Genomic DNA, 24,498 nt, shown 5'->3' with positions numbered 1-24,498 from the left:
ATGTTTGAAAATGGAAAAATATGGGGGAGGGAAATATATATTTTGTTTTAATATAGATTCTGTGGGAGGACAAACATGACAGAAACATTCTTCATTAATAATGTAATGAAGTTAAAACTTGAGGCGGCATAGTACAACAGAGTAATCGCGTGATGCGTCATCCTCTATAGGATGCAATTCAGCGAAAATAAACTTAATAAGTTAATTAATAACTTAATAAAATAAACTAAATTTAATCATTAAGCCTTATTATGTATTTGTAGTCAACTTAGTCATTTTAATAGTAGGCTAATATAGCTAATATACAGTAGTTAGATACAGCATGTGTTGCCTGTATTAAGGCTTTTAATTTTTTGCGGCTCCTGACATATTTGTTTTTTGTTTTTCTTTGGTCCAATATGGCTCTTTCAATATTTTGGGTTGACGACCCCTAGAGCCATAGGACATCTCTGAAATATTTAGTCTTTTTTGACTGAGGGTTCACATCTGGTTAGAATATTGCATAAATATTCTCACAGCAAAAACAGAGAAATATTCATTAATGCTAATGTTGTTTGAGCATTACCGATGGCGACTACACCCCCTCTCACACACATGCACACACAAAAAAAAACATTCAATATGGGAACCTATGACATGTAATATTTTTGCTGTCACAATACTGGCAGAGGACATTTTCATGTGATGCTACAAAAGGACAAATACACAGAATGTGTTTACATCTGATCACAGCAGATAATACAGAAACAAAATGTTGCTCAGCATGTCAGATGAATCAGCCAACACAATGTGCTAAATAATGAGTCCAGGTTGGCTAACAAGCATAGAAATCTGAAGTCTGCTCTCTGCATTACTTCCGAAGGTTAAGAGAAGATGTGTGCTGGCATGCATGCATGTTGTGACTGTGTTGCATTATAGAGCGCCATTACATCCATTGCTCCGTGCATCATCAGCAGATAGTCCTTTGAGGAATGCAGGCACGTGGTGGCTGACCCAGAAATGCTGACTTTCAGGGTTACTGACTCAAAGCTCCATATTTATGTGTCAGTCCATTATGGAGGTGTGGGGTCAGCAGGGTACAAGCCATTTCACAAGATGAGGCATGCGATTACATCAAGCCACCACTCTTTCACTTCTAAAAGCTAGTGGGAAAACAGCTCTGGGGTAAAGCTGAATGGGGACTTGCAAAGGGTAGGCTCTTCTTCCATGCAACATGAGGGAGGACCATTCTTCCAAGGGCTGAACAAACATGCCCTGTGTGCAGTGATTGGAAACCTGTATGATGTTTACAGTGCACTGCAGCAACTGTGGTACAGCTGCTAGAATGGGTTGGCTAATAATCTGACACCTTTTTGCTAATACTAATGTTCGTTTAGACAGTTCAGACAGTTTGAGACACTAATGCCCTTCAGAGACCAGGGGTGAGCACAAGTGAAATGCTCAGATTACTCGGTGACAAATGCAAAGCAAAAATGTCTTTCTGCAGTATTTGCATTTGGGGTGAGCTATTGCAAATGTTGACTACATACAGACCTGTTTTCCTTCAGTTAGTTGTATGTTTTGTACATCTCATGGAGCACTTGTTTATGATTATATAGTTATATTGTATTTGGTTTAAAACATTAAATCACATATCATAAAACATGAACACACACATGAAACATTATACAATTATATATTCATATTCTACCAAACAGTACTACATAGCTCTTATGATTAATTCTCTTTTTAAATAGAGTTCCCATTTTGCTAAGTATTATTCTGATCAGTATTTGTATTTTTTTGTGCCAATATTGTGAAGCGGTTGTAATTTTTGTTTACTGTCACCACATAAAATGAATTTTGCTACGCTACAACAGCTGTTATAACCAATTCAATTTTCTCGCAGGCAAGGTGCCTTGACAGACATCCCCCATGAGGCTGATGACATTTCCGATCTTGAGTGACTGTTCCCTGCATTCTCGTCTCATCTGCTCTGTTCTCCCCTGCTAGGCTTTCAATCATTTCATATAGGGAATAGAGAAAAGCTATAAAAGAAAGCTAGGGGGCTGGCTTTCCTCTCTAATAATAATTAAGCAAATAAAATAGTAGTTGATGTTTTTTTTTAGATTGAAGAGATTCACATTTATGACTAAAGACTACTCTGTTTAAGTTTTCTTAAAAATAAGGGTGACATTGAACACCAAGTCGGTTTCAGATGTGACAAAGTCTAACACTTTTAAAACAACAATTTACACAGGGTGACATGACCCAACACAATCAATACAGGCATTATTCAAAACTAAAAAAGATAAAACCTTCAATCACAAAATACGTAAACCTTCAGTTCCTGTGCCAGACAGCCATTCAGGACAAGGGATCAGATGGAGCTTTTCCCAGCTGAATGGGGTAAAAGCGGTGGCGTCAACACTTTGTTGTCACCTGTCTTTCACTTCATTTGTTTATTAGGAGCCAAAGTAAAAGAAGGATTTTAAACTTCAGGGAAACAAATGTGCTCACAAATTGAAATAACCTGACAGCATTTTTAGATGTGCAGCCTACTCCTCTTGAAGGTGACTTGTTTTATTTTCTCCAGAATAGCAGTTGTATTCAACAATAATAATGAAATGTTTCCTGTCAGTCAGCCCAGTTCAGACTTAACCCCCGCAAAAAAAAGGAATCTAAACGAGCACATCTCTATTAGCTTCCGAATAGGCATATTTAGGCATTGTTAATGACAAAAAAACCTGCAGAAATTGAAGGTAGTATGAAATACTACAGCAAGTGGCTTTAAAATGATAGCAGACCATATTTTGGACACACATTTATCCCCAAAAAGTGACAGAAAAGGCTTAATAATGAAATTAATTATTATTAATTAATTAGTCTTTCTGTCCCAGCTGCCTTGGCCCAACCACTGAAAAAATATCCAAACAAAAAAATCATGTCATATCCAGATTTTTGCAGTCGGCTAGCATGCTATCCATAGACTTTCTCTTCTCTTCTCTTGTTACCGTTCTGTCAAGTGTCAACATGTACTAGTTATCATCAATTCTGGTTGTGATATCACAACCAGGGGGGCACAGTGGAAAAGTGGTTAGCGCATCTCCCTTACATACGTAAGATTGTTAGTTCAATGCTGGCTACATCCTCCCCGTGCCTGTGTTGGTTTTCTCTGGGTATTCCGGTTTCCTCCCACATCCCATTACCCCGTGACCCTTGTGAGGATAAGCAGTCCCGAAGATGAATGAATGTCACAACCAGAATTTCTGAAAACAAAGTGCGTGTTGTTTTGGGTGGAATAAATATGAAATGGTAAGCAAAACAAAAACAAAAAAAATGAGTGCCAATTTTGTTCTTTGCGTGTTAACATTATTGCAGTCATTAATTTTTTGTCATGGTCAGCATGTCGTACTTTTTGTTTTCAGCCCCTTGTAATCAAGTGTCATACAGATTCTACTGTGATTCTGTGCTATACATGTTATGAATTATAGATTTTACAGTGAAAACAAGGGACAACTAAATGCAAACTGGCACTGAAAAAAGTCTAATAATCCTGTTTTTTCATTGGATGTATTTTTTTTCTCATTGTAATTGAAAAAGAATGATTTGCCCAAATTAAACAAAATAGATGTGGGATGAGGTGATTTTTTTTTTTTTTTTTTCCCGATGGTGAAAATGACAGGCTAAAGAATAAGAGATATATGTGTATAAAACAAATTCAGTTCAAAACCAATTTTAATGAATGACAACTTAATGTCTTTTTTTATTTATTTATTTTTTATTGGGGTCAACTTTAAAAAAGAAAGTTTGCTCATACCCAGAAGTTAAATAAAGTTAAAATATTATAATAAATATTTTGCATCCGGTAATTCATTTATTTACAATTCTATTGTTTGTATTAAGAAAAACTTGAAATAACTGATTTGCTTCATTATAAAAATGGTTACATTAAGATATTTTATGTTCAAATAAATTCATTTATTTATTTTGATCATTACAACACTAAAATATTAGTTTTATTGGCCATTTTTATTAATTTTTTTAATGAGCCAATGTTTCATTTTTTCCCCCTAGTGTGGGGTCTGGTCAATTGACCGTGGAATTGATTTCCTTGCTGAAAGGGATTTTGTAATTGGTGACAAAATTAATTTGGGTATCATCCGCAGTGGAACGATCTTTCCATGGTGGTCTCAAATACTTCTTGTGTTTGGAGCTGCTTTAAAGCTAACCAGCCATCAGTAAGAGCTTACCTTAAAAATTAAATCCTTTTTTCCATACCGTAGTTCTTTCAGTTGAGCCTGGATTTTTTTGGACTGCAAGGGAAAGATAAGAAAATAAGTGTTAGCTTATTCAAATTGTGAAATTGGTTTTAGATCATGTAGCAGGATTCTGGCAGGTGCAGCAGAAGACTCCTTTGTGAGTGTTCCCAGGGTAAAAGCTCAAGCTAAAAGAACAGCCTCACTGTGAGAAGGAAAATATCAAATCTCTCCTTCACTGAACTGCAAAGACAACCTAGACAGTGATGCAGCCATGCGCTGTCTTCAAGCCACTTGCCAAATTATCACCCGCACCAAAGTGCTGCCACCACCTCAGGTATGAAGGTTCTTTGGTGATAACCAGCTGCTGCCTGTAATCAGTAAGCAACACATCCAAATGTTGACCTATTATTTGCTGCCACTTCCAACACAACAGACTGGCTGTGCTGCTGTGGCCAATTTTTCTCTACTGCTCATCTAGCATGACAAGGCCATCTTCAAAGCTGTCCGTGACATAAGAAGCAACATTCGACTGAGCAGAGACCAAAGGTTCTTGTTTAAGACAAAATGTTTTCGAAGGATCCTATTGGGTATGAGACAATCCAAGACTATTTTGCTTTGAGTCCTTCTTGTTTATTAAGCCTACAAAGTGGACCATCACACCCCAAATTTAAAAAAAAAAAAAAAAAAAAAAAAAGGACCCTCCCCGGCTATTTGAGTGAATTACCCACCGACAAGCTGCAATGAGGAAAGAAAAAAAAAAAAAAAAAAAAAAAACTGCATCGGAGAAAAAGGGAAGAGAAACCCAAAGGTGACTCTTTGTGCACAACTGTGAGTTGTCTCTGTTTCTATCTGGCAAAAACTGTCTGGCTCTTTCACAATTGTTGCAGCATGTCTTAATTCTAAAAATTCTGTGATTTTGTGCCTCTACCCAAGTACTATTACTAACATTATCACGTAGGTCACTTTTGGCTGTGCTGTAGTCTAATCCAGCTTGCTCATACACACCTATTTGAAAATGTTTATTGTAAAGCCGTCAGGGCTAGTCGACATTGTCGACGTAGTCGATGATGTAAATGCGTCGACAAGCACAACATCCCATCGACAGTGAAAGGCGAGCTAAAAAAATATATATACACTGTATTTATATACTATTCTCAAAAAATTTGCATAAGAAGCGGCATGGAAAATGAATGAATGAATGAATGATAAAGTTCATTATTTTCCCCAATGTACTGATAAACATTACACTTTCATATATTTTAGATTCATTACACACAACTGAAGTAGTTCAAGCCTTTTATTGTTTTAAAATTGATGATTTTGGCAAAAAAGTCGAGAAAAACTAAAAATCCCTATCTCAAAAAATTAGCATATCATGAAAAGGTACTCTAAAGAAGCTACTAATCTAATCATCTGAATCAATGAATTAATTCAAAACCCCTGCGAATATATATATATATATATATATATATATATATATATATATTCGGTAATACTTCACTCTGATCGGCCGAATGATTTTGTCTGTGTTAAATCCTGCTTTTTTCACTCTTCATAAAGCACAGAATTTAGTTTCTTGAACTCATTTGAGTCAATGTTTATTGCAGCTCCGCAACTCTGACCATAACAAACGTAACAACACAGACTTCCTATGTGTGTCCGTCAACTATATCTGTCCCTCGGGAAACTCAAACCCAAATAACAATAGTTCCTATTGTTACTCTCATGTCGACAGAGATGAGCTCTCTCGGATTTCCGACTTACGTCTCACTTTCATATTACCGTTTCAATCCATGGAAGAAACATTTATTCATCATGATGAAACGAGCAAGTTATACAGCAGCATTTAAAAGAAAAGTCACATCTGTTTTATTTTCTCCTAGATTCTGGTAAGTTGGAGAAGTTGTCAAATCATATTATTACCGTAAATATTGTCAGTTTATGGTAATGTTTTGAACTACCAATATGCTATGCTTGTGCTGTGTTTCACCTGTCAGTAAAATGACATTTCTGTATCTGTACACGAGCTGTTTCCCTTATTCTTCTATTTATTGGTGCTAAAATTAGGGTGTGCGTTATAAACGGGTACAATAATTTTCCCTAGATTTTACAAGTAAATTTGGGGTGCGCATTATACACAGGTGTGCCTTATATTCGGGAAATTACGGTAGGCTAAATACTTGTTGGCTTCCCCACAGAACTAATCGGATCTATTCTAATATTAGAGGTATGCTGTTGATGTTTTTTTTTTTTTGTTCAGTACATATGTGAGATAGAAAACTCCAAAGTATAAATGTGAAAGTAAAGTAAACAGACAAGCAAAAGCAAGCAAAACCAGAGTCATGTTTTAATAGATTCAATGGACATTATGTATTTGTTTATTTTTACTTCTCTTGCTTGATATTTTATCTTTTTTTTCTAATGTAAACCTCAACTTGCTCCTTATCATGTTGCCTATGTCTCTATTCATCCCTTCCATTCATATCTCTAAAAGTCCCCTGTCTACCTCAGAGTGCTGTCTTTGACACGGTCGCTTAGTTGAGAGAGTTGACAATCTGTTATATTATTGCTTAGGTGATATGCCTTCTACGTCCACCCACAGCACATCCTCTGTGCCTGTACGTGTGACTGCTAAAAACAGGACATATTTTAAAGAGCACAACTAATGAGAATGGACTTTCAAACTCACAACTATTAATTTGTTGTGCTGTGGCCCGGGTCAAGGAAATAAGTTAATTAATAACACATTGATTTTATCTGGAGCTTTTCTGTGACACGACAAGAATAAATTAAAGACGCTGCCCCACTGCAAAGGAAATTTAACAAAGAAAAGCAAGTGTTTGCACATTTTAACATGCTGTACTTTCAGCATTATCAAAGCACAGGCCTTTTATTTAACTGGGTGTCCCCTGCCTACTGCCTGTAGTTAGCTGGGATAGGCTCCAGCACCTCCGCGACCCTCGTGAGGAAAAGCGGCATGGAAAATGAATGAATGAATGAATGAATCATGCCAGCCACTTCTTCAGCTGAAGAGAATTACAGAATCATGTCAACCTAGATGTATTTTAATAGCAGTATTGTACAGTGGCTTGCAACACTATTCATACCCCCTGAACCTTTCCACATTATGTTATGTTACAAAAAGACAAATACTTTGTTGGAATTTCTTGTGAAACACCAATATAAAGTGGGATACAATCAAGTGTATGACTGATTGTTGTCCTATGGACAGACTCTCCCACCTCAGCTGTAGATCTCTGCAGTTCATCCAGAGTGATCATGGGCCTCTTGGCTGCATCTCTGATCAGTTTTTTCCTTGTTTGAGAAGAAAGTTTGGAAGGACGGCCGGGTCTTGGTAGATTTGCAGTGGACTGATGCTCCTTCCATTTCAATATGATGGCTTGCACAGTGCTCCTTGAGATGTTTAAAGCTTGGGAAATCTTTTTGTATCCAAATCCAGCTTTAAACTTCTCCACAACAGTATCTCGGACCTGCCTGGTGTGTTCCTTGGTTTTCATAATGCTCTCTGCACTTTAAACAGAACCCTGAGACTATCACAGAGCAGGTGCATTTATACGGAGACTTGATTACACACAGGTGGATTCTATTTATCATCATCGGTCATTTAGGACAACATTGGATCATTCAGAGATCCTCACTGAACTTCTGGAGTGAGTTTGCTGCACTGAAAGTAAAGGGGCCGAATAATATTGCACGCCCCACTTTTCAGTTTTTTATTTGTTAAAAAAGTTTAAATTATCCAATAAATGTTGTTCCACTTCACGATTGTGTCCCACTTGTTGTTGATTCTTGACAAAAAAATTAAATTTCATATCTTTATGTTTGAAGCCTGAAATGTGGCGAAAGGTTGCAAGATTCAAGGGGGCCGAATACTTTTGCAAGGCACTGTAATGCAAATAAGGTTGCCTTAATAGTTGGGGGGGACAATTTGAGCATCCTGAAAAGTTGTTAGTGTTATGTCCCTACCGTCCCTATGCAAACCTAACAAACCCTTGGATACAATTGTGGAGTAAAAAGAAAATTATACTCGCTTTTCTGTTATTTTTACAAATAAAAACACTGAAAAGTGTAGTATGCAAAAGTATTCAGCTCCCTTGAGTCAATACCATGTGGAACCACCTTTCGCCACAATTACTGTCTTTTCGGGGTATGTCGCTACTAATTTTGAACATCTGGAGAGTTAAATTTTTGCCCATTCTTTGCAAAATCAGATTAGATGGAGAGTTTGTGAACAGCAATTTTCATATCTCGCCGCAGTCTTGAATGGATTAAGTCTTGACTCTAACTATTACCATTCTAACAAAAGAATAGGTTATGCTTCACACCATTCCATTGTAGCACTGGCTTTATGCCCTGGGTTGTTGTACTGCACAAAGGTCAATCGCTGCCCTAGTCTCATCTTTTGCCAACTTGAACAGGTTTTCTTCCAAGATACCCCTTATTTGCCTCCATCCTTCCCATCAACTCTGAAGACCTTCCCTGTCCCTGCTGAAGAGAAGCACCCCCAAAGCATATTGCTGCCACCGCCATATTTGATAGTGGGGATGGCATGTTCAGAGTGATGTGAAGTGTTAGTTTTCCACCATATAAAGCATTTTGCATTTGGGCCAAAAATGTTCATCTGACCAGTGAACCTTATTTCACATTTCCTGTGTCCCTTATTCTGGAAATGTTCGAATGTAACATCTCGTCTTTCTTTTTGTAATGACTTTCCCTTCGGTGTGATGAAGACTATAAATTGGCAATTGGTATGGATGTGTGATTGTCTATGAATGTGTTGTGATGAGCTAGTGACCAGTGCAGGAGTGTATACCCCACCTCTCGCTAAACAATTGATAGAGTTCAGATCATCTGTGACCCTAACAAGAACAAGCCCATGAAAATCCACTTTTGAACAAAAGCTACGAATGTCAGTTGTTTCCATTTTGATTTATTATTATTATTTTTTTTTTTTTAATTTTTACTTATTTATTTTTTGTCTACCATTAGTTAGTGTGGCTGAGTGGTCCAAGGTACTGGTTAGGGTTAGGGTTCCAGTTTTTCATGAGGGTTCAAATACCACCACTGCTACTTGGTTCTTCTGCTATATTGTTGTATGATGTGCAATGACATTCTATTATTAACGAAGCTATATAAGGGAATTCAAGTGTTTAAACGATTTACAGTGTTTAAGTTGAAGTTTAGACTTTCCTCTTTCCAGTGACTTTGGATTCTAAGGGGTTCCCATGCCATCTAGGAGATATACAACCCCTAGCAAAAAGTATGGACTCACCAGTCTCAGGACGAGCACTCACTCAGACATTTTATCATGTAGAACAAACTCAGATAAAAAGCTTGAAAAAATAATGAATCAGTTCAAAATTAGTCCAATCCAAATTCTTGACTCTTGACACCTTGTCCAATGCAGATTCTTGACTATTGACAAGGTGATGATGCTGGAACTTTGGTTTGTTGCTGTTCCAGTGAGATTTACAAAGATGACTGCCTGTTAGGGCTTCTGCTCCTCCCTCCTGAGCCCTGGCCAACCTCTGGCAAGTGTGCGTGTTTTTATTTTGATTACAGATTGCACGATATACGGGTGGAGCGGCCACAGGTGATGGCGATGATAATCAGCCCTGTTTGAAAGCAGTGGACGCCACCACCTCGTCGCCCGATCAACGTGTCTGTTTGCTAAGTCGGTTGTATCTCGTATTCTTTACTTTTTTCTCTGATCACCGGCTCACGACATTTTTTGCTTTTGTCCCAGGTCCTGTTTTTTGCACCACCCCTTGTCGGATTTCATGCCTGCCTCCTTCCCGAGCTTCATCGCCTCACGCGCATCCGACTACCCCGATCAGGGAGTTCCACTGCTTTTTTGTTGGACAGAATACTCATCAAGTCTATGCCTCAGAGACTGTAAGCTGTTATAAAAGCCAGAGGTGGTGCTACTAAATACGAGAGATGTGTTTTGATTGTTATTTCTTTGTCCATATTTTTTCCTCAGAATGGAGTGATTCCATATATATTTCCCTGCATTTGCTCTATAAAAGTAACATTTACTGACCACCACAATGTGGATTTTTTTCATTTCTTTTAGTGTATCTGAATGCTAAAGAGCTGCACTTTTTAACTAATTCATTATTTTTTTCAAGCTTTTTATCTGAGTTTGTTCTACATGATAAAATGTCTGAGTGTGTGCTTGTCCGAGACTGGTGATTCCATACTTTTTGCAAGGGTTTGTATTTTCTCCAGCGTGTCCAGTGCATCCAAACCAGGTGTCGAGCTATCTCATCTTCCTCCTCTCAATACGGAGGAGCAGTGCCTTGACTCTGAGCTTGATGTAAGTCCACATCACTGCTTACATGTCACAGATACGCCTAAATCAAGCCCGAGACAACTCAGCTCCTAGTTTCTTTGAGACTTACTATATAAATCCATTCATCTACATTAAGGTGGAGCTCAAGGAGGGTCATTCTTTTACCACTCTGCCTAAATAAGATAGTTGCCTAATTGAAATGAAGTGGACTTATTTCGTGCTCTTTCTACACTATCACAAGGTTGTTTCAGATGAAACCCAGTTCTAGATTTGGATGTGAATGCTTAAGCAATAGTTGTGTTCCTCTCCTTATCCAACCATCCTAAATTAAAAACAAACACACAAACAAACAAAAAGTGTTACAATAGAAATTCATTATTATACAGTACTTAACTGCTATTTGGCCGCTTTACCATTAAGTCAGCAACTCTGCAAGCCCTTTGCTCTCAGTTGTGCATCTACTGTATTAGTTAAGACAGTGAAAAAGTTCTAAATGTTCACAAAAGTGCTGGAGACAGAGCAGCACATCACACAAATGAGTTATTTGGCACATTTTCTATCACAGATTCAATTTTATCCAGGTTTAGGTGTAGGGGATTTGGCCATTAATCAAATCATATATGAATGTACCACTTCACGTACTTCAACTGCATACTGCATACAGTAGTTTTAAAAAATAATATTGTGAAAAACATAATTATCCATCTCAAATAAATTACTTTACCCTGTGAAAAACGCACAAAACTCTTTACAGTGCCAGAACACTTTTCATTCTGTCATTTATTCAGTCCACAATGGAGTTTGGATCTCAGTAATTAGTCATTTGTACAATAAGAATCATCATCAAATTCTGATTACATATCAGTTTGGTCCTCAAGGACAATCTAATTTTAGCATTTCATGCCACGGGCACAGCTGCTGAGCGTATTAAGCTTCTTTCCCCAGCAGGATCTATTGACTTACGATGCTTTAAGAGATTTTCCATTTATGAAATCCAGTTCACAGGCAATGGAACCAAAATAGATTTTTCAATGCCTTACATGCACCCCTTATGATAAAACTAAGGAGTGTTTTATTTGCCTTTTGTGGCGGTGATGTAGATGACACATTTGTGTGTACCACCATCAATAATAAGATGGACCATACAGCAACAACGAAGTCTATTTCACACACACAAAAAAAATGAAACAAGCAGGTAATAGATCCATACTCGTGCAGATAAGAAAAAACTGATTAAATGGCAGATCTAATGCCTGTTAGCCCTCCCTCCGCCTCAAAGGCCTGCATGACTCACACTTTCATTGACTTCTTCAATGTCAGATGTTTCCCTGGAGGGTTTCACCAAATGTTTCCAAAAGGTTAGATGGTATTTTTTGAAATGACACAACATCTGTTAATTCAGAGTTAACTAAGTGAGCTTCGTTCAGTGTTTAACTGAAACCTTTGATTATTGTTTGGCATACAGGTAGTATAAAAGTCTTGCTTTCTGCAAACAAATGGAAAGTGTAATGGCACTTTACTGATGCTTAGCTGCTCTAATTCCTTGCCATTTGAGAATGCATTCTACTTTATTATGAGTATCTAAGCCGATTTGCTTGTTCCATGTTAACAACTGCTTCACTGTGCTAACATTATTCACTTGGAATCAACGAGTCTTAGTTCTTCCAAATGAAAAATAAGCTCAAGCAGAAGAGCATAAAGATTATTGGGGCGGCCATTTGCCAAAAGAACTCTTTACTCTGAACTTTCTTTGTTAGAGGAGACAATACATAAACATTAGCTGTTTGAATTTGTCACAGTAATAGATTATTTCTATTTACCACGTAATTTTTTCCCGTCTTTTAAAAGTGTTTTGAAATGTAAGGGACTGAGATGCACTGCAGAACTGCGTTTTCACTGTAACTCCAAAGTCATAACTTGCAGAGGCAGATGTTTTATATCTCATGTGCTCAGCTAGAGATACTGGCTAAGAAATCATAATTATAATTGGATAACATTTGCTTTTAAAAAGACAATAATACTAAACTGCAACCTATTAGAATGCAGTTAAAGCATCTTACTCACTTCGACCCTCCAAATATACTGTAGGTTCACAACATTTAACAAAGAACTTGGTGCTTGAAAAGTTTATCCAAGGCCTTATAAAAAAACAAAACAAAACAAAAAAAAGCCTCATTTTAGCTCTTGGCCATGACTTCAAAGCCACGGTTTAAGATTTTATCAAAAGCTTTGTCTTTTTTTGTTTTGTCATTTTAGCTTAGCCAAAGCTCTAAGGGGAAATGTTTTTTTTCCTTAAAATGCAGATTATAAGATTGTAGCATAAGCAATGTCTTAAAGCCTGTCTTAAAGTAGACAGGTTGAACCTTTTGGGTCTATAAACTAAATCAAAAATACCAAAAATACCCAAATGCATGTCACATAGTTTTGCTGCCCCACTGTACTCCTGTTAGACTATGATTGCACGTTTCATTGGTGGTACAGATAAACTCCACTTCAGGCCAAATGTCAGTGATGATGTATGGATTTAAAATGCAGGATCTTAATCTGCTTCTTTTCAAGAACTCTGTTTGCTTGCCTTGAAAGAAGTTCTGCAGAGGCTTTGAACTGATAAAGAACCACTGGTCAAAACCATAGCTCAATAATAGATGGTAAGCCTTGAGATAGTAGACATGAAAAAAGTCCAACAATATTTAAGAATCATGTTATCTTTGAATTGCAAAGGGAATGAACACTTTTAATTAAATATAACCCCAATGCTATGACATAAAAGTAAATAAAAAGGCTATGTTCCAAAGAAACCAATATCACTGTTATTTGAATATTGCCACAGTGCGTCAGAGTCAGATTTTTTTTTTTTTTTTTGTAGACCTGCAAAGGAGTGGGGTAGGAGTAATCTGAGAATCTTCACAGCTCACAGTGTCAGGGTTGTTGCACCATTTTAAAAGTCAAATTTATTGCCTTTAAAGATATTTTTAGGATCTTAAAAATATAATTTAAGACCAAAACATGATTCAACAATTTCTGATGAAGAATAGAACAAATTTTATATCACTGTAAACACAGAGCTGCCTCAGACCGATGGCGTTTTGCTCCTCTCAGGTGCTACTTGATGGCTTTGCCCCCCCCATTGTTCCTAACAAAAAAGTCATCTTGCAGACTTTGCACCAGGCACTGTTGTTATATTCACCAGGGGCTAACCACCTCTTAAAATAAACCATTTTCCATCCATTTGTGATTAAATTTACACTACCCCATCTCTGCATTTTCATGCTCACCTCTACAACCGCAATTAACCAGGAAATGGTGTCATGGTGACAACTCTAGTCACTGACTTAAACTGAGGTTGCAGCAACGTTCGTGTAGCATATTTTAATGCCTCTCGTATTTATTGCACGGCCATTAAAATAAAACAAATGCACACCATTAGAAATTTAAGGTGGACAACAGTGATTTCCCTGGCATAACTCACAATAAACTGGAAATTCAACACCTACTGCACTTGTCCATTCAATTTAAGACAATTTAAGACCTTGATTGTCCAGATTTTAAGTTTGAGACATTTTAAGACTTTTTAAGGACCCGTGGGAACTCTGAGTGTGAATATACCTATACCTCCTTTGACCTACTATTCACATCAATTTATCCATCCACTTATCTACAGTAGGGTTGTGTATGTTTTGGAGTACATACCAGGCAGACATTTTTGGTATTTGGGAGAAAACTGGAGTAAAGTGAGCAAATCTACCTCCAAGGTATGGCGAGAAAATAAAAAATACACAAAGGCTGGATGACGGTGAGTTGGATGCGCTAAGCAATAGTCCATTGTGCGACCCTAATATTCACCCATAGACTTCATTACCTGTTGACCTGACAATTCGTCATTCTTTGTGTCACTCCTTATCATAGGGGGCCGAGCTTCATTTAGTGATAGCCGAAGACGGCACACACTCATGTCGGATTTAAGCTTGGTTTTTTGAAGAACTACGGAAGCTGTACCATAAACAAACAGGAAGGATTGTCTCAGGAGTGATTTGTTCGTGGATTCAACGTAAATATTATATTTTTTGTACCATGCATGCTTTTTGAAACGTGAAAAAAAATCAATGGGAGAATGGGAACCGCTACAGCATTGGCGTCATTGTTTGACATATACTGTATATATGTAAAATAGAGTCATAGCTGCCTGTTTTTTGCTCTTTTGACAACGAATCAAGACAGTTTTACATCCACATCTATAAAGAATTCAGTGATTTAAGCATTTATTCGCAAGAAATTTGGACGGAAAAAGCCATTGTGGCAGCCTCCTAATCATAACAAAGAGCAAACAGACTAGCAGCATTCTTCAACAGATTTAAGTAAAATAAATTGAAACTGCCATTTTTTTTTTTTTTTTTTTGCTTTTAACCAAGAATCGAGACCATACAGACATACTGTACGTCCATACAGTATCTATAAAGAATTCAGGGATTTAAGCATTTATTTAATTCACAAATTTTAACATAAAAAGCTCTTTCCTGTGGACTTGTGGTGAGGCGGCGGCACAGTGAACTTAAAGACGAGCCGTACATTTGCCATATTTACGTAAAATAAAATACTACCTGCACAGTTTCTTTTGCTTTTAACCAAGAATCGAGACTGTTTTACGTCCATACCCATAAAGAAGGGCTATCTCATACGCATTTTATATTTGTTTATTTAGATTTTATGCTTGCAAGTCACTTTTGAGATATTAACTCATCATGAACTGCAAAGGGAAATGCTCCAAGGCATACAGTGTATCACAAAAGTGAGTACACCCCTCGCATTTCTGCAGATATTTAAGTATATCTTTTCATGGGACAACACTGACAAAATGACACTTTGACACAATGAAAAGTAGTCTGTGTGCAGCTTATTTAATAGAGTTAATTTATTTCCCCCTCAAAATAACTTAAAATATAGCCATTCATATCTAAACCCCTGGCAACAAAAGTGAGTACACCACATGGGAACTACGGTCATCCCTAAATGTGGGGGGGTCTGCCTGTTAGTGCTCAGACCATACGCCGTACTCCGCATCAAATTGGTGTGCATGGCTTTCACCCCAGGAAGAATACTCACTTTTGTGATAAACTGTAGTCCAATATTAATTTATATGCAATATTATATGTGCAATACTTACTCACCTGCAATATTCAAAGCCTTAACTGTCAAACTGTTACTAATTCACTCCGATTATTTGCACTGCCTAAACAGGGCTTTCTCATACGCATTTTATATTTATTTAGATTTTATACTTGCAAGTCACTTTTGAAATTTTTACTTATCATGCACTGCAAAGGGAAATGCTCCAAGGCGTAGTCCAATATTCATTTATATGCAATACTTACTCAACTGCAATATTCAAAGCCTCAACTCTCAAACTGCTGCTTCTTCACTTCGATTATTTGCAGTGCTTGAACATAGGCAAGGCAAGGCAAGGCAAATTTATTTATATAGCACAATTCAACACAAGGCAATTCAAAGTGCTTTACATCACATGAAGACCATAAAAATCACATTTAAATCAACACAACGTAAAAACCAAGACAAAAGATTGCATTTAATCACAGATTAAAAATAAATAAATAAAAATAAAACAAAAATAAAAATAAAAATAAAGCAAAAACTACTACTACTAATAATCATTGAAATCAGCAATAGAGATATGCACAAGAGGAATAGAAGGCAGGTAGATTGAAATATATAGACAGTTATGGATATGCAGTGCTAAACAAAAGCGTTTTTAGCCCTGATTTAAAGGAGCTAACAGTTTGAGCATACTTCAGACGTTCGGGTAACTTGTTCCAGAGGTGAGGAGCATAATAACTAAATGCTGCCTCACCCTGCTTGGTTCTTGTTCTTGGAACATGCAGAAGACCCGTTCCAGACGACCTTAGGGGTCTAGATGTCTCATAGGAATCTAACAAGTCAAGCATGTATTTTGGTCCAAGGCCATTAAGTGTTTTGTAGACAAGCAGTAGTATTTTATAGTCTATCCTTTGACTCACTGGAAGCCAGTGTAGCGATTTCAAAACCGGTGTAATGTGGTCCAGCTTCCTTGTATTTGTGAGGACTCTGGCTGCAGCATTCTGTTCTAGCTGCAGCTTCCTGACTGATTTTTTATCAAGACCTGTAAATATACCGTTGCAGTAGTCCAATCTGCTGAAAATGAATGCATGCATAAGTTTTTCCATGTCTTGTTGAGTCAGAAGCCCCTTAATTCTGGTTATATTTTTTAGGTGGTAATAAGCGGATTTAGTGACAGACTTCAGATGGCTATCAAATTTTAGGTCTGAGTCAATAATTACGCCAAGGATTCTGACTTGATTTGTAGCTGTAAGTGACATTGTGCTAAGTTGGCTGCTTATCTTTGACCTTTCCTTTTTTGGCCCAAAAATGATCACCTCTGTCTTCTCCACATTTAACTGGAGAAAATTCTGGCACATCCATTCATTGATTTGATGAATGCATTTACTCAGAGAGTAATAGGGCTGTCTCATACACATTTTATATTTGTTTATTTAGATTTCATACTTACAAGTCACTTTTGATATTTTAACTTATTTCCCTTTGCACTGCAAAGGGAAATGCTCCACAATTTCATTGTACAACTGTATAATGACAATAAAGAGATATTCTATTCTATGAACAGTTGTGATTGTATATAGAATTCATTAATAATCTATTTATATATCATAATTGATTTTGCATGCTTTCCTCAAGTATTAAGTTTCTGATGTAAAACTTGAGTGATTTATTAGCTGTTGAAAACATGCTGTAAATAAAAGAAAAAGAAGTTGGTATTTTGGGCAAAAACTTACATGATATGTTAAATATTGCTATTGATACTGAATATATAGGTGATTATCTCTGCATTTGGTGATTTTTGTGCATCTAGTGTAAAATCTGAGAATTTTATAGCCATTTAAAATTTTGTTGTATAGAAAATAATTAATCGGATTTTGTTGGGGAACGACTTTATATTTTTTGACACCGCTGCTCATAGAGTCTCAAAAATGGCTAAGCCTGTTTTGGTTTTAGGTCGATAGCAGCTTTGGTTTTGAAAATATATGAAATTTTAAGTTTTTGAAAATAGGCTCCCTAGGAATCTGCCCAGTTTGCCGTGTCATGTCAATAGGTTATGAAGTCTACGATTCACCTAATATACTCACATTTGTTGAACCTCTGGCAAAATACAGCATTTCTCAGTTGAAGCAAGCATGTAAAATCATCTTCCCTTGCTAGGGAATCATTAGCTCTGGGTTGACTGACAAACTGACAGCTTAAATTATGGCCTTTCGGTCTTTGTTGTCTTTCCAGCTTTTTCTCCAGGGCCTCAGCCAGACCCCCAAGTTTACAAATGTGATTAAGACTTGGAAGAGCTACGTGTTTGTTGGATGTGATTCAGCTGCGCTCGGCGTGAGGGTTTGGAGTGTGGAAAAGAGGCTGATATGTTTTTTCACCAGCATATCTGGGCTTGTTTGTTTACAACAGAGATCTCCTGGATTGTCAGTTAAAACACCCAAGACCCAAGTAGATATTTCGCATGTTTAACATGACAAGAAATACTATATGTTACAAGGTGTACGATATTAAACCATTGTGTGCATAATTAATAGAAGCAAGGCAATTGCTTCATAATGTACTACTTAAAAATAGTTGTAGAGACCTGAAAGCTGTCAACTTTACTTCTCCATAATGACATTGAGATTGTGATGTGATAAAACATGCTTTAACCATGCGTTTTTTTCCGTTAGAGAGGAGGAGCATGAACGACTTCCAGAAAAGGATTCCGAATAAAATTATGCCATTACCTTAATGTGAAAACTAACTTCACATATATACAGAAAAGTCTGGGGAATACAATACATACCAAACTAATAAAAATAAATACAATTAAATACAATTTAAATATACCACTGTTACAAGCAAAATGTCACAATAAAAAACTGAAACACAACATCATGTATTAACATAAGATTGACCTGCACTGCCATCAATATACAATAACTGCACTTTAGGTAATTTACCTGACGAAACATATTTGGTGCTCCAGACCCGAACTGAACGTTCTTCAAATGTAATAATAGTTCATTCAGCATTGCCTTGGTTTGCATGTTTTGTTTCTTTGTTCTCCGATTGCCTATGCACTTACCTCTTCAGCATGAGCATCACAAAGCTTGTTCCCTGACAAGAGTTTATTCTTCAAGCTCTTGTTCTGAAAAAGAATGAGAACGGAGATGATGAAATTGGTCTCTAGTGGTTTATGTTCCTTTACATGTTTTGTTATTTTATGACTCAGTGGGCTTCACTTTCTCAAAATGGGCTGGAACTCTGACAGTGAGTGCTTGGCTGCCTCTCAACGTCAGAATAGATTTAGTAGCACTTGTAGTGCCCGCTCTCTAGATGTAAGCACTACAAGCAGGTTACAAAAGCAGATGGAGTCCTGCTACAAAATATTAGAGAAATGGTTTAAAAAAAAAAAAAAAAAAAAAAAAAAAACACAAAGTTACACAAAGGGCTTACATATATGTAAGATGTTTTGGACAGACAAGAGCTGAAAGCTGGATTCACAATATGACACAATTTGGATGTTTTTCTGACAATACATGAAAAAGAAATTGCAATGGTTTCAATAGTTTTCTCTCGTAATTACAAACAAGTTTGGGAAAAGTACCAAAAATACAGTAAAATCAAATGAAAGTACTCTTACATTGGTGAGATTTTAATCAAATAAATTATTGGTGTAGAAATCTAGTCAAAGTAAAAGTAAAAAGTAGCTTATTCTGGGCTTGTGCTAAGGTTAGCACCGGTTCTTTCTGTTTTCACAAAGCACTGGCTCCTGGAGCTGAATACGGGTGCTTCACAGGCACCAACTCCTCCCTGGGCCAAACAACGTCCACCGAAGCACTAACTACATCAGGGGGGCGGAGTTATTGTGACAACACACAGGCGGGGAGATCCTGTGAGTGAGTGCAGTCGAATGGCAGAGGTTGAGTCGAGCAGTAGTAGTCAAGTGTCCCCTATGGAGCCTATAAAAATATACCGTATATTCTATGTATTAAAAAAGATTTTATAAATGCTGGAAATAAAATAAGTAGTATCATTTATTCATTGTTCCATTTGTTGTCTCTCATATTTGGATCTCACAGAGCCCATTAGATGCTGTCCTGCATCCTTTCAGTTTTGTTATGCTCTTTACAGGGGATCAAGCTCATTTTTATTGCTGGCCCCGTCAGCATTACTCTTTATGTTGATAGGCACTTATGACTGGTAACCCATGCAAGTATGTATGCTTTTATCATAATATATACAGTGTATCTATCAAATTGATACATTTGGATTCAGAGGTCAACACAAAAAGTTGGTAAATTATGTTTTGGTGATTTTACAACAAAAATGCTTGTAATATCCTAACTAAAAATGAAGCTACAGTAATTTGCATTGTTGGTGTTTTAGCGAGGGCCACATAAAATGATGTGGTATCTGTACCAGACATTTATCATTTGTATTTGATAAACATTTACTGCATGCCTAAAGACACTGAAATAATGAGCTGGCATAGCAACAGTATTGTGACCAGCGAGGCAAAATTGGCCAAGTATCAATTCCAGAGAGTTGAACCTCCTCTCACTCCTATACAGAGGGAGCACCATATGAGGACATGTACAACTGGCAGCTGTCACAAAATGTGATGTAGTTAAGCCCCTGGACATACTCTGAGTGAAAATGAGATCCTCTAGAGCCTGTCTGTCACAGTGCATTATGCAAAATGCAATACTCTGAGCTGCATATGTCCAAACGTGTTAGTCCCGGAGCACTGTAAATCTGTGGACCTGGAAGTAAAGGAATATTTTCATATTTATATGTTTTTCTTTCCACATGGGCCAATACAACAGTGAACTACAAGTGTAGCTCCTATCCACCTCTCAGTCATCAGGGAAATAACCAAGAACTAGGCCTGCAAGCAGGACTAAGTGGGCCCTCACACTTTGGCTCAACTCGGATGTCACACAACTCGGACGTCACGCCACTCGGATGGCACGCAGTTCAGGGTGGCAGATCGTCTCCCTCTCATCATCTCCTGAGAACCTGACTTTCTCGGAACTCGCCTCTTTTTTTAGAATTACAAATACATTCACACACCTAAGTGAAAAAGCCTCTATAGAAGACAGTCCTCCAAAAAAGGAGGGACTACTGAGCTGTGCAGCCAAGCCTATATTCAAAACCAAAATGAATCTTCTAATTGAGCCAATTTGACCAAGTGTGCCAAATTTTGTGGGTCTATAAACTGCCTAGGTCCATGAAAAAATCGGCTTCCTTTTAATGGCAAAGGGTCGTCACGGCAACAGACAGAGACGTGTGAACATGGGCCTTAAATTGTAGTCTTACAAAAGGGTTCGAAACTATAGTGACCAACATGAAAAGAACTGGACATGTATAAGTAAAATGAGTGACTTTCTGTTGCCACTAGTTAGCGCTACAGAGTTGATGCAAATGACCCCTACAGGACCCTTCAGCGTAAGACTGAAGCACGGGAAGTTTGGTGCAGATATGTTGTATGTCTGCCAAGTTATGACTGTTCAGAGTTTGTGGCGAGACGAAATAGCGACGGTCATTTTCACTATTTCACTTATCAATCCATCCATCCATTTTCCATAGCACTTATCCTCCCTGAGGCTGGAGGGGAGCCAATCCCAGTTGATTTTGAACAAAACACGGGGTACACTCTGAACTGATTGCCATCTTAATTAAGAGTCTCCAATTAGAGTTTTGCGCATGTCTTTGGAACATGAGTGGAAACCAGAGTACTCAAATAAAACACACACAGGCACTGGAAGAAGATGCAAACGAAAAACAGGAGGGTCAAAGACTGGTTACAAACTCATAACTGGTCAGCCATTGCGATGCAGGAAAGTTTCAACTGTATAGTCATGGCTTTTGTTTAATTGTTTTGGTTTTTTTTGTATTTTTTTTAATGTTTAGATCGCCGTTTCAACAGTCTGGAGAGCTGCGCAAACAGCAACATTGGCAGTCATTATCCAATCTACATTCAAACTGTTAATTAAGTTGTTCAGTCATAACATGAAAATGTTTATATTTTATGTCCAGACTGGAATTTGGTGTTGAAAAAAAAGGACTTAACCTGTCCATCACACAAGTGCATGATTTAAGTTGACAAGGTCTTCAGAGTGAGTTTTATAATGCCACCTCATTCATGAATAATTAATGATATGTTCAGTAGAAAAACAAAGGTCGTTTGAGTGATGAAGCGGCATGATAAGCAACTTAAAAAATAAAATCATTGTGGTCAAGGACTTGGAAAATCCACCAGAGGACTGGAGGATTGAAGCTGCAGTTTTCATACTTTGAGAGCACAATCTACCAATAGATCCAATCCACCCAAAATTATATTCCTAACATTAAATGAATAGGAATGATGCAATACTACAAACCAGAGATAAGCATAGGCAACCATTCCATTAACTGAAAAAGATATTGCCTTCTATGAATAATGTTGTTTAGTTGCTAAAGAAAACATGTCCTGTCCTTCCCCCACCAAAACACATTTTGAGCTGGTCTGGAACAAGATGTCATGGGAATTTAGAGAGGAAAAAAACATCTAAACAATAGAACAACACAAATAGCCTACCGGGCGCCAGCTCTTTGGCTTAGTTCATCCTCTGAGGTCCCCACAGGACATTGGCATGCCCGCCATAAGAACCAGCACTCAGTGCCAACCTGCCGCCAATCTAAGGATGGTCTTTCTGCATATGCAGCCTTGACAGTGACTTGATCTTTGGCACCAAAGCAACTCAACAGAGGGGGCAATGGTCCTTTGTTTCCATTGGACTCAGTGAAAAGAAAAATCCCTTCAGCACTTGAGTAACCTCTCATTCATTGCCAAATCTGAGTCAACCCACTGATGTGGGTGTCCAAAAACTCTGGATCTGTGTCATCCTCATGCTCAAGTCTGCTACCAGAAGGCGAGAAATTATATAATATATAAATACAGTATATTTATGTATAATTTTACTTGCAATCTGACTGAGATAAAACTGTACTTTGAGATAATGTTTAAAAACATGCCAATTGATTAATTAATTTTTATGTGAATTCTAAATCTAGCCTAGTTTTTTTGTGTGTTTATTTGTTTTTTTTAGTCAGTTCCCTTGACAGTTTTAGATGTGTTCATGTGAGGGAAAAAATTACATTTAATATTTGGGTCTAAGTTCAGAAACGAAAGTGTATGTGCACAAGTGAGGAATACAGCACTGACGCCAAATGACAGCTTGAGACAAAAACTATATTTTGCTGTCTTGCCTCTTGGTTTTGATCATTTCTGCTCACATTGATTCAATGCGTACATAACAAGAGAAATGCAGCGAGCATGAGCTCTAAGTAAGTATACTTAAAATTTCCTTTGTTTGAGGCAAAGCTCATTCCAATTGCAATGAGTACTTTGATCAAGTGCTGGCTTTGCACTCAAAAAGACTAATTGTTGTGTCACATTTTCTTAAACTAGCTGATAACCCAATATCTATCGGATATACTCGCATGTAGGTCTCTCCGGCAGATAGGTAATTCAATATCATTCATTTATTCTTCGTAGCACTTATCCTCTCAAAGGTCACTGGAGTGCTAGAGCCTATCCCACCGGTCTACAGGTAGGTAATTGGATATACCCTGAACCGGTTGCCAACCAATTATTCATGCTCATAACATTTATGGACAAATTGAAGTGTTCAATCGACCTATCAGCCATGTACTTGGGGCGCTGGTTGAAAGCAAAATATGCATACTTTAAACTGGTCTATACAAGTGTGGTTGAATGAATTTTGGGAAGAGGAATTTTTTTTTTTAACCTCAAATCCATAAAATAAATATGGGATGAACAAGAACCGAAATTGGTTTGTCAGGGACCTTTGTGCATAGTGAAAGTCACATGTGGGAGAAGAATTCAGTGTGTTCCTATTTCTATACCGGAAATATTAGCTTTTAGCCAGTCAGTCAGAGTTAATGAAATTCTAATTGTTTGCTAATGCTGTAATGCAGAGGTCAGGAACCCCTTTGGCTGAGAGAGCCATGAGCACCTCATATTTTTACACATAACTCCGTGAGAGCCATACAATATGTTTAAAACTAAAAATACAAGTAATATGTGCATTTTAGGTAATTTCAACACTTTGAAAATACAATAAGTCCCTGAATTCTTTTTAATAACATTGTTATGCTGTTGCTAACCAATGACGAGTATTTCTTACCATAATGCGAGTTCTGGTGCTGCATGGTTTTGCTGATGACTTTGTAGTCTGGTTGACACTTGGTGAAGTTATGCTTCATGCAGGCGTTAAGAAACTTAGGATGCATCTCTCTTCATTTTCAAGAATAAGCACCACGAATCCTGTTTTTCCCCACCACGCACGGAGCACCATCAGCGCACACCGAAACAGGTTTATCCATTGGTAGATTTTTTTCTTTAGCGAACTCAGTGAAGGACTTCAATAAATTCTCCCCTCTTGTTGTCCCTTTTATAGTCAAAACCTTGCAATCACGCAAAACTGGGATGCATTGCTTACGTCTGTTGACTCATCCGAAACGGGAGAAAAAAAACACATTTATGTCCTTCACTTGCGTCGCTTCAATTTGATTGCTCTTGCCTTTATCCTGTCCATTCCTGCTGAAAACTACGATACTCCGCGTCTTTTTTTTTCTTTTTGCCTTCTTCTCAGAAAGGTTTCTAAAATTAGCAGACACTGCAGAAAACGAAGCTGAAAACGAGGGAAGTTTACTTCCTGATCTCACGCATGTGCGCACATCGGCCGCTATTTTCAACAGCAAAATATGCCAACCCCCCTTGAACAGTGTCTATGCGATTGATAGATGGATAAATAGATAGACACAATGACATGTATGTTT

The 24,498-nt window shown here is 37.5% G+C and overlaps 1 protein-coding gene across 1 annotated transcript in view; it reads right to left on the bottom strand.

Moving 5' to 3' along the window:
• Nucleotides 1-24,498, bottom strand: part of luzp2 (leucine zipper protein 2) — a 227,077-nt gene that overhangs the window by 35,327 nt on the left and 167,252 nt on the right. Inside the window, exons 6-7 of the mRNA XM_057833100.1 lie at nucleotides 18,734-18,796; nucleotides 4,233-4,295 (exon numbers count right to left, since the gene is read on the bottom strand). Coding sequence (XP_057689083.1) covers nucleotides 4,233-4,295; nucleotides 18,734-18,796 — 126 coding nt within the window. The remainder of the gene's footprint in view (nucleotides 1-4,232; nucleotides 4,296-18,733; nucleotides 18,797-24,498) is intronic.

Source organism: Corythoichthys intestinalis, chromosome 1 (genome assembly GCF_030265065.1).
Source record: "Corythoichthys intestinalis isolate RoL2023-P3 chromosome 1, ASM3026506v1, whole genome shotgun sequence".
Classification (NCBI taxonomy): domain Eukaryota; kingdom Metazoa; phylum Chordata; class Actinopteri; order Syngnathiformes; family Syngnathidae; genus Corythoichthys; species Corythoichthys intestinalis.
This window is presented reverse-complemented; position numbering and strand designations above follow the sequence as displayed.